The sequence below is a fragment of the Electrona antarctica genome (assembly GCF_951216825.1).
Source record: "Electrona antarctica genome assembly, chromosome: 22".
Classification (NCBI taxonomy): Eukaryota; Metazoa; Chordata; class Actinopteri; order Myctophiformes; family Myctophidae; genus Electrona; species Electrona antarctica.
Window position 1 is genome coordinate 41,816,655 of NC_136805.1, and position 11,266 is coordinate 41,827,920.

An 11,266-nucleotide genomic window follows, 5' to 3' on the forward strand; every position below is an offset into this window, starting at 1 on the left:
CAGACATTTATTTTGTATTTCGTTTAATATACCAGCAGTATTTTGAAATCAATTATTTGACACAGGGTGTCAATTTAAGGATTAAACTCCTTGACAGCCATCGACCCCTTGGTGCTTTATTCGTTTTTTATATTGCATGTGCAGAAATTCACAACAGAGAATATTCTGTACTCTCCAAGCTCAAATTCTACCGGCTGAAGCAAACTACCATAGAGATAAATAGGCTGGCTGTCAAGGAGATGCGGAGTGATATACTACACTTTCTTGGTATTTCATAGGACTATCATCTGTTTTCATTTCAGCAATAAAACCTTCCCGCCCTCCTGGATCCTGACCAAAGATGTCCTCCTGAAGGCTATGACCTGACATTTTATTTGATTTTTTTATTTTGATTATTTTGTACAAATAAAGTATTTGTTTATAAATCACTGTTTCATCATTTGCTCAGTAGGGCTGTGTTGGCAAGGAACTCACCCTATACAATTAGCTGCAGGGGCCAAAGTATTGCACTTAACATCTTTACAGCTCCACTGCTCAGATTTTTAGATTTTCTTATTGAATTGGTAGGTATTTTGAAAATTGATAATGATTGGTGAAACTTCAGAAAATGTGTGAAGACCATGCTATTTCTTCCTGTACCTTAACGTGTACTTAGTATGCAATACAACACGATGACAATACACAAAGCACATACATGAATCATTGTGTTATAGATCTGTTACTGTACAATAAGCCTACTAATGGTTAGCGAAAGCATGAACAGGAACTCAAGGTGTGTAACAATAGCAACAGAAATAGGTATCAGAAGTTCTGTTTTGAAACGTTGCCTAGTCTGTTAGCCATTGAACAACTCGTCTCTCTCAGTGGGTGAAACACAGTACAGGAATAGGGTTATAATACATGTTCTATAACATGTTTATAACCCTATTCCTTACAATATAACCATATGCAGAGTTTATACTTATGCTAGTACAAAATGAGGGGCATATGTTTCAAAGCCTTCATGGTCAGAGGGCACTTAAAGTTTTAAGGGGTAGACCTAACAGTGATGGGCAAATGTGTGTCAGTATTCAATTTGAACAATAATAGACCTGTTTTACCCAGAATGTAGCCTATTACATCAACATAGTACATCACACCATTCCAGATCTCCTTAAATATCCCATTCTCATAATGTAGCTGTTTTGAAGCACTAAAGCAATGCCTGTACAGTTTGGTGCATACTTTCTAAAGTATTTAGGAAAAAAAACACAAAATGACATAATTATAGTTAATCCCATCCACATGCCATAGGCCTACATGAAGATGTATAGGCTATACATGACTGCGTGGTGGATCTGGTCTCCGAAAATATCACAGAATGAAAGGCCACCAAAATAGGTTAATGCAGTGCAGCAGTACTACTGTACAACTTGACTGGTTTGATCACAATGGTACAGATGTCAATTCAGCTCAGATTCTGTGAACAGAGGTGAGCCGCATGGATAACTGCATGGATGGATAAATGTATAGCACCTTTCATGTCATGGAATGCAGGTCAAAGTGCTTTACTAGAGACACACAGATCCCCCATCACTATTCTTCATATATATTTCTCTACGACATTTCTACGCAAACTCTATAATTAGCCAACTAGGGGCCAATTAAGGCACTTCTGGTTGTCGGATTGAGATATAACCTACATATTCTGATTCAGCACCATTGGTTTAGTTGGGAGCAAAATGACTAAAATTCGACAAAATATGATTTTTTTAAACTTTCAAACAGCAATTTGACCCATTTCTAAGTCTTCTAGACAGTTAAAACTAACACCATTAGATTTCCCTTACTTGACATAGGGGGGGAAGTGTATTTAGAGGAATCCTTAAAAAATTGAGTCTCTACGACACTTCTAACTATCAAAGGTCACGCCCGTGACCCCTGTGCGGCGTCGAGCCCCTTTTAAGCTATGGTCGACAGGGAAAAAACAAATGTTCTAAAACAAAGGGTGTTTATCCATGTCTGAAGCACGGGGAATCCAATGGAATTGGTTTCAAGTCTCTACGACACTTCTAAATATTTTAGATATTTTTTTAGACACGTTTTTTGGACCCCACAAACACAATTTTTTTTTTTTTTTTACAAAAACTACTTAGTCTGACTCACTTTTTCACGCTGGATTTAATGGAATTGGTCCAGTTGAAAAATAAATTGTTGTTATTTTTCTAGCCTCTCTAAGGCCTCTAAGTCAAAATCCATTGGATATTAGAGGCCCATCTTTTAGTATGTTATATAGCTTGTCAGGACGAACAATCTGATATGTGTTTCTCCAAACACGGTCATGTGGTTCAGAAAACTAGGGTTAGACTTTGACGCGCGATAGCTCCTCCCACAAAGGTCGAAAATGGGCGTGCTTTACATCCACGCATAGCTATCAATCTGACGAACGCGCCAATATGTGTCTCCCCGCGCACGGACGTGTGGTTCTCAAAATTAGGATTAGCATTTCATCATTCAATACACTGTAAGGTTTATCATGTCTCTAAGGCTTGTGGATTACAGGTCAGAGTTGGACTCTTGCTACGGGTGTCGCACGAGAATGGCGGACCTATCGGAGCGTAGATCTTGGAGAGCTGTACGCGCCCATGTGAATTACTTGGCTGACGGACCTATTGTTCCCGAGCTATCGCGCGTTGAAAACGAACCCTAACGCTAGCCAATTAAGAGAACCGTAAGTCTGTGTGCTGGGAAACACCGTCGAAGGCCGGTGGGGGCAATTCCTGCTAGGACTGGCAGGTAGGGCACAGGGGTCGGCTTCAGGCAGCCAGTTAGGATCCGAAGAGCATTATTGATGACAGGGTCAACCTTCCTCACGTGTGGGGTGTACAGTACACTACAGAGGCTCTATACATCTACGGCATAGGCGACAACCTCAGTCCTCTTGGCATTCAGCCGGATGGTGTACAGTACAGGACTGTTCAGTACAGTGCTAAACTGAGGAATCCTTGTTGTTCCCTTCCTTACACTCCTCTACACCCAGCAGCACAATATTGTGGCCTTGCTATGCATCCCATCTGTAATACTTTATAAATATACCCCTAATGCATTCAATGCGTTCAATCCCCGGCCGGGTCATACCAAAGACCCAGTGCCTCCCTGCTTGGCACTCAGCATCAAGGGTTGGATTGGGGGTAAGTCCCTGTGACATACTAGTGTCATGTCCAGGGGGTGTACATCAAGCTGCCTCACGCTACAGAAACAGGAGATAGGCTCCTGCCCTATGGGCCTCATGGCTCATCAAGGCTACTTACTTATATTTATACTCATAATGCTTTATAACTATAATAAATAATTATAAAGCATTTTATAATGACTTAAGATCATCACATATCATTATTATTACTGGTCACTCGCACTAAATTTCATTATTCATAGTTGTAATACATATTATAAACATTTATAAAGCTTTATAATCACTGTTATAATGCATATAGGGTGACTGCAGAGTTCAAAAGTTCATTACAATATCTATGACAACCTAGCATCCACAACATCCAACATCAAAATCATTATACAATTGCATATGGTAACTTGCAATGGGCCTCGATTTAGAAGAGAAGCAACAGTGCCCATGTACTTGTCTTACTTCAGTAGAGAGCAGTGGTCATCAAAGGTTCTTAATGGCCTTAAATTGTCACTTTAGAGATGTGCAGCCTATACACATGTACTGTATGTTGAGAGAGAAAACCATGCAATTTTTTCCAAGACATTCTGCATGCAGCAGCATCCACTCTTAAATCCCTAGACTCTGTTTATCGATTCGATTTATTACAGGTGATAGCTATGGTACTCACCATTGTATCTTATATACCAAGGTTGGATGGTCCTCCCTGACAGAGAGACGATAACTGCATTGGCACCTGTTCTTGTATAAAGTCATGCTTGGAGATTGTCCTAAATACATCATTTCTGAAATGGGACTCTGAACCCTATCACACCAGATCAAGAAATGTCCCCAAATGTTAACTCTGAACTTGGTAGATCTGCTTTTGGCCTCTGTGGCCCTAATACATGGAATCACCTGCAAACTACATTACAATTGACCACATTGGTACCCCTGGGTCGTTTTAAAACCTTGGTGAGCATACTAGCATACTATTACTCGACACTGAGAAAGATCACACCCGTGTGAAGTAAGTGGTGCAACTCCGTGTGGGGTGGGGGGAGTTCCAGACAAACAGGAACGCACCCAGGGTGAGGGTGACAGAGTTACCGTGTGGGGGTCTCTCTACTGTACCCACTACTGTACTGGCACACCTGAAATCACCATATATACAGTTAATATGTGCGTGTGTGTTTGTGCGCATGTTAGGTTGCGCACAGGTGGTGAAAAAAAACCCATGCTGTTTTCATGCTCAGACGCACCCAGGCAGGCAGGCACCCACACACACTCACTTAAGGAAGTGGTTTGCACCACTAATGAGTTAAATTACTGTAATCGAGAATAAAAAAAAACTTGAATGAATTAATGAATTTTATGGCCAAAAACAGACAACTCAGCTATGTTGCAAAACAAGGAGTTTTCAGTACAATAAAACATTGAGAACCCATTGGAGAAGAACGCTATTAAGAACATCTAAAGTTACATCAATATTAAAAATGCAGATTACAAAAACACAGAAAATAGATGGACATATGTATGTTACTGTCGTCGCAAAAATAGCCGATCTACAAGCTCAAAACGTGACATTGTGACGCGTTTTGAGCTTGTAGATCATCTATTTTTACTATATTTGAATTGAAATCCTGAAAAGTAAAAGCTAATACATTGGACATGAAGACAATGTATTACTAGTCATTAAGCTACTAATTTATAGATTGAAGTATTTAGTAGGATTTCAAAGTCAAGAAATTACAAATAGGTTATTAAAAAGCAAGGCAGTTTTATTTGTATAGCACATTTCAACAAGGGAATTCAACATGCTTTACACAGATCAACAAGCAAAGGTAGTACTATTGATGCTCCAAATGAGTCAAGGATGCATTTCTCCCTGTATAATAGGCCTACAAATAGCCATCTCCTTTTTAAAAAGGTAAATAAATGTAATAGCTCTACAATAATGAAATTACGACCGATATCCGAGCTACGATTAATCACAGGGTCATATTTGCCGATACAGATTCTGACTGATTCCGATATTATACAGAATACCACAATGGAAACAAGCCATGGCCCTATAGGGGCTTAGCCCAAAGCCTGTTAAGTATTCAATCAATAAATATACAGTGAGGACCTTTAGTCGTAGGCTCACCTTCCATCCGAGAATGAACACAGAGCAGTATACACTCTCCTTTCTGCCTGCTTATGGTCCTGTGTCTGAAGTCTATGGTCTTGTTGTGATTATGTCCAGTTGTGTCCAATGTGTTTTTCTGTTGTTTATTTTTTACATTTTACATTATGCTGCTGTTTGTATTGTAGAGAGATTTGTATTGTAGAGACAGGCCTAAACATTCTCCCCCTCCTCCCCCCACACACAGGAACAGTTGACATAATAATGTCAAAACTGTAATAATTTTGGAAATATTAAAATTTGAAATTGACATTATGCTGAACGAATGCAACGGGAGCACGTCTGACCCAACACTGCAGCAAATTGCCAAAAACAGCAAGCATAAATGAAAACTGAACTGACATGTGTAGATCGGAGATCCATCTGCATCTATGAGGAAAAGGGGGTATATTCAAACGTTTTGAACGTTTTCGAAACCTTGCATGGTTTCCTCCGGCATCGGTGTATAAATGTGTGTGTGAATGTAATGCACCTTGGATAAAGGCGCTATATAAGTACCATTTTAAAAATGAGACAGCCAAAAAGTAAAATGACATTTACAACAGGTCTTTCTGGAAAAACCTTCAAACACCGCTTCATGTCATTGCGCTTGTGTGTAGTGTACACAGTCCGTTCAGCGCAGGACGTTCCTGAGCCGTGCGCACGTTAGGGGTGCCCCCAGTCAAACAATACCGTGAAAAAAAGCAAATAAAATAATCCACTCCAAAAGGAGAAAAAAAGCAAATAAAATAATCCACTGGTCAACCTTGTATACATCCCAGGCAATATGTAGTCTCATATCGCAGTGTCCTCCTCGTCGTCGTCATCGTCCGAGCTTTCTGGTTGACACTCTCTTTCCTCCTCCATCTCTGCCTCCTGTTCTTCCAACAGTTGGAGACTTGGCCCCAGAATGGCCTTGTAGGCTCTCCCTGCAATCTGCTGCTTGAGTTTAAGGTCCTCCAATCTTCTCTTGAGCAGACAGATTAGGCCCCTCGAACCCTCCTCGGTCAATACATTTGGAAAAGCTAGAATATATACACAAGAACATTAATGGAATTCAATTCAAACCACACATGTTAAAATGAACGGTAACGAAAAACCAACATGTCTCTCACTTGGACAATTTCATAAAAAGACAGATGGAGTTGTACTTACTTCCCGTCTGTGACAAGACAGTTCCCATCTGTGTTTGCACTTTTGCTACAGAGTCCTTTAAGAAGGCACAGTGTTGCATCATCTCCTTTACCAGAATCTGCTTTTCCTCTGCCAGTCGTGACAGAAGCATCACCTGGTCAAAAAGCTGTTTCTTGCAGAGGATGTTGACACCATCTGTGATGATATGAAAACATTGAATTATTAATTATAAATAAATACAAAAAGTCATCTCAAACGAGCTCACAAAGTCTAATAGAGATACCGGTATTATAATAAACACCTGTGTTCTGTTCCTGCCATGGCCATATCATGCTCTCCACAGCTTTGTTGGACAGTTTCTGCACAACAGTGCTTATATCCACAGGGGTTGCATCAGGTTGTTGGTTGTACCTATAATGTAAAATATTAATACCAGGCAGGGTGAAGTGTTGAGAATGAAGATTAAGCCAGAACAGCATACAGATCAACAAGCCTCCTGGCCTGTTCCCCAAACCCAATCTAATGTGCTATACTGTAAATACCTGGTCATAAAAGGATATATTCTAAAGATGAGACAAATACACTTCGCTGACAGAGTGATAGTAAGCATGGAGGACCACTGTGGTCTAGTCAGCAAGCTCTCTCACCAATGTGCCATTTCAGACTGGACTATTGAATGGAAGGCAGAGAAATACACCAATATATTTGGCAATCGATTTAGGATTCGAAAATATCTATTACATACCTCTGGACATCATCCAACAAGCGTTTCTTCTCCTGGCCAATCTTCTGGGTGATTTTCTGACGCCTTTTGTTGCGATCTGCAAAATAGTATTACAAAAAGCTGTGATTTGGGCTCTGTCCAGTAAATGAGTGAAATGTATTATGTATAGTTATAGTTTTACAGGCAATGTAAGTTTTGCCCTCTTGATTAATTGGTTTGCAATTTAATTGCTGTGTAACGAACAAAACTGACATACTGCAAGAGCCAGCAAAATAATTTCACAATACATACCATTCTGTCTGTAGAGGTAGTGTTTCTTCTGACAGATGCTCACAAAAAGCGAGTCAATGGAGAGCTGCAAACAATGCATCTCTGATGACACAGAACTGGCTGCTGCACTTCCTAAGAAACAAAAAAGTGTTCACACAAGTTCTAAAAATGTACTCATTGTCAGCCGTCAGATTGATTCTTCCCCACACACATTGATGCGTGTTGTCCATGTGAGGACATTGTTCTTACCGGTACTGGCCCACTGCTTCACATCAATGACCCACTGTTGCAGCATGTCATCTGTGCACTTAAACTGTTCCTGCAGCTTCCCGAGTCCCTCCGTTACCTCCAAAGTCTTCTCGACAGTCTGCAAAATTGCAATACAGAACACTGTAATTTACAAATGTGTTCATGAAATAGCATTTGAAGTTGAATCATGATCAGAGTTACACATTACGTTTTTTTAACAAAAGAACATACCTTTTTGTATCTGGAAGACAAAGCGGAGTGTAGGCCAATGGCTTTACGGAGATTCCACCCCATGGCATGGACCGCAAGCATGTCAGTTCTTACTGTAACACAAATCCAAATAAGATTGTTGAAAATGTTTAGTGTACCTTTGCAGGCTAAAAGTAGCAGGGGGTTAAATAAGCTTACAAACCTGACTTCATCATATACTTGGTGGTCAGGGCACATCTGGACAGGAAACTGTTGACCTGCTCAACCTCTTCACCGAGAGTGGTCCCAACTCCCTCCTGGTTCCTCGCATTCCACTGGATCTATAGGAAGTATGAACAGTGTGGCCAGACGCATGGTCAATATTGATGCATAGCCATAGGTTACTATGGTTATATAGTTTGGGTCAGTTCAGACCATTGTTCTGTGGCTAACATTGCCATGCATTGTGACAATCTAATTTACATCATCAAGCAGTATGACACATCACCTCGCATTTTGTAGTGTGTGCTTTAGCATGCATGACAGACAAGCACGGTTTCATGCTCAGAAGGGGTTGAAGATGGGCCAGGTTCTCCGACACCTTCGCCAGGTAAGGTACGTATCTGCAGGTCACATCCATGGCCAAGAATGTGGCACTCTTGTACTCTTGCTGGAGAAACATCGGGTAGGCAAAGATTTCTCCTCTGTACATATTCAGACCTTTGGAGGGGAGGGGTGATTAGGAGCATATTATTGTGCTTTAGATAATCATGATATCTTTTTGTATGTTCAATTTATCATCAATACTAATACTAACCTCTAAGAAGGAATCCGTGCCTACAAACGGCAACTTCAATGCCTTCTTCGTCCAACCTGTTGGCCTGCTTGGACGTCTCCCTAGCAGCTCTCCAGTGCGAATTCCCACACGTCGCTTTTCCCGCAGTCTACCAAAGCACATAGTTAGAATATACAGTATTAATAGTTAGACAATAGATAGCAGGGCTCAATACTGAAACATACAGTCAAGACTTTTTTTTGGCTGAGCCATGTTTCACTTGTTTAAAACTTACACTTGTTACAACTCCTCTGACCTCCTCAACAAAAGTTGACACCTCAGAGTCTTTTGCCAAGAACAAGCCATCAAAGAACCCTGGCTCTTCACTCCTACATACACACATTTTCAAAACAAGGTCACAAAGTAACAGTTATTACATTCAACAGCTGAAGTGTCATCTTAAATAAATAAAAAACATTACGATAGTGTTTATAGGAAAGACAAACTAACTGTTTTTTTTGCTGGAACCTGTACAGTTTTCTGTTGCCATCAACTGAAACAGCCAGCATGTCCGGGGTGCAAGCAGGACAGACAAAGCGTTGTTCATCTCCGTGAAGCTGGTTCTCAACAGACTTGCAGTACATATACTGCAGAAAGCTTGTCTGAAAAGAACCTGCATTCACTTTGCCAGTCTGAAAAGATATAATAATTAATATGACTGCTACATAAATAAAATTAAATAAACTGGCTCAACGACATGACAAACTAATTACTCACTCTTCCAAACTGCTTTGTCCTCTGGTCCAACATGGTTGTGAAGGCTTGTCTAGACAACGCTGGAGCTGATGTCTTCATTGCCTCAAAGGAGTGGAAGACATCCTGGTGGAACAGTGTCTGGGCTTGCATGGTTCCAGGCCAGTAGCCACTTCTGACAAAGTCCCTGACCTCCGGAGACCACTGCTTAGAGCACTGTTTGCAGGACAGCACTGGGAGGCGAAGATCATAGCGGCCTGAGAGTAAATGAGACATAGCAAGGAACTTAAGTAATGTCTATTAAACACATACGGTGTGTGCATCTACATAGATGAAGACTTAAATTCCTACCATTTATGGAAACCAGTATGATGGCTCTACCAGCTGAGACTGAAACATCAAACGTGTCACAGGTGCATATCTTTCCAGGATATGCTGTTGGCAGCAAACAATCTGAAGGGGCAAAGGACAATCAGGATGAAATGTTTGGGTTGTGTGAAGGTACTGGGATAACAGGTTATAATGAGCCAATGTTGTCTGTTAATTGAAAAAGAGACCTTGTTCACAGATGATGTATTTCCCATCACTGAGATTCACCGACTCTGTTGGGGGAATGTATTTATAATAACCACACATGGTGGTTTGCCTATTGTGCAGAGTGTGACGTTCATGTACCAAACGATCACACTCTGCACAAAACGACTCTGAAGGCATACATTCCCCACAACGGATGACAGCTTCTCTCAAGTGACAGTGTTGACACGTCCTCTCCACGATGTTCTCCGCTGACAACACGTTGTCCACATTGTGGTCTCTTGCCTGTTGCCAGCCTAGTTGGACATCTTTCTGCCTTTGACTCCAAGTGTGAGACTGTGTTGGCTGCTCTACACAATCATACGCAGTGTCCTGAAGAAGCTCTTCGAGCATCTGCCTATTAAAATCTTCAGGGAGAGAAACACAAGAAAAATAAAACATCACTGCCATAGTCTTCTTTGAGGAATTTATTTTAAGTACATTTATACTTACCAGGTTCTTGGTAACCGAGCCATGGTGTTGACACAGATGGTGTAGTGGACGTAGATGGTGTAGTGGATGTACCAACTGGAGAAACAGCAACCACATTAGACCAAATATGTTCAAACTCTTTGCCAGCATAAATCAAAACAATAACAGACACTATCAAATGATTACCCTATACATACTCCAACCACTTCAATCCATCAAAATCACTCTCCATAGATGGAGACTAACCATAAGATGAAGCCTTTCTCCTGCGTTTGCTGGTTTTTACACGAATCCCATCAGCATCCCTCATCGACCAGCTAACTTCAGGCTTCTGAGTTGTCGCTGTAGCTTGGCTGGTAGCTTGGCCTTTAGCTCTCTATACGGAGATGTCATGAAATGTAGAGAAATGGGCATCAACTAACTGGAGTTAAAATTATTTCACATGCATGTACAACGAGAATGTACTTACCTCCGTCTCAACAAACGCATCCGCAACCTCAGCAAGCGCTTCCAGTCTCTCCTTGGCGGACAATGGCTCGCTCTTTCTGCGTGTCGACATTTTACTGAAACAAAAATATTGGGAACAGTCAGCAACCAAACAGATATAAATACACAGACAAAACATGTGAAATTTCTCTCGTTTGTTTTGTCCACTCCCTATGGAGCATTTATGGATATGGGCCTTAACAGGACCTTATTACCTACAAATGTCTGTACAGGGACCTAAATTGATAGCAGTCAGGAGGATGAGGCTAGTCATCGAGACAGAACTCCCTGGAAAAAAGCTTGTGCTGTGGTAACCAACACAAAGCTGGCATCAATCAGTAGGACATCACATTCTCAGAAGTTGAAGCCGTT

General features: G+C 41.0%; 2 protein-coding genes across 2 annotated transcripts; both read right to left on the reverse strand.

Moving 5' to 3' along the window:
• Positions 1–5,850: 5,850 nt before the first annotated feature.
• On the reverse strand, positions 5,851–9,575 carry LOC306914885 (uncharacterized protein). The gene is made up of 13 exons (XM_079492112.1): positions 9,428–9,575; positions 9,161–9,342; positions 8,946–9,039; positions 8,693–8,819; positions 8,384–8,595; positions 8,099–8,216; positions 7,918–8,009; positions 7,687–7,804; positions 7,459–7,569; positions 7,189–7,264; positions 6,745–6,854; positions 6,465–6,638; positions 5,851–6,334 (listed from the first exon to the last, which is right to left on the reverse strand). The coding sequence occupies exons 1-13, from the start codon at positions 9,554–9,556 to the stop codon at positions 6,105–6,107; spliced, it is 1,773 nt and encodes a 590-aa protein (XP_079348238.1). The 5' UTR covers positions 9,557–9,575; the 3' UTR covers positions 5,851–6,104.
• Positions 9,576–9,611: 36 nt separating this feature from the next.
• On the reverse strand, positions 9,612–10,970 carry LOC306915158 (uncharacterized protein; the record flags this gene model as incomplete). Its single annotated transcript, XM_079492409.1, has 6 exons — positions 10,878–10,970; positions 10,655–10,784; positions 10,430–10,504; positions 9,961–10,344; positions 9,755–9,856; positions 9,612–9,619 (listed from the first exon to the last, which is right to left on the reverse strand). Exons 1-6 carry the CDS (start codon positions 10,965–10,967, stop codon positions 9,612–9,614), a joined length of 789 nt encoding a protein of 262 aa, XP_079348535.1. The 5' UTR covers positions 10,968–10,970.
• Between the last annotated feature and the right edge of the window lie 296 nt (positions 10,971–11,266).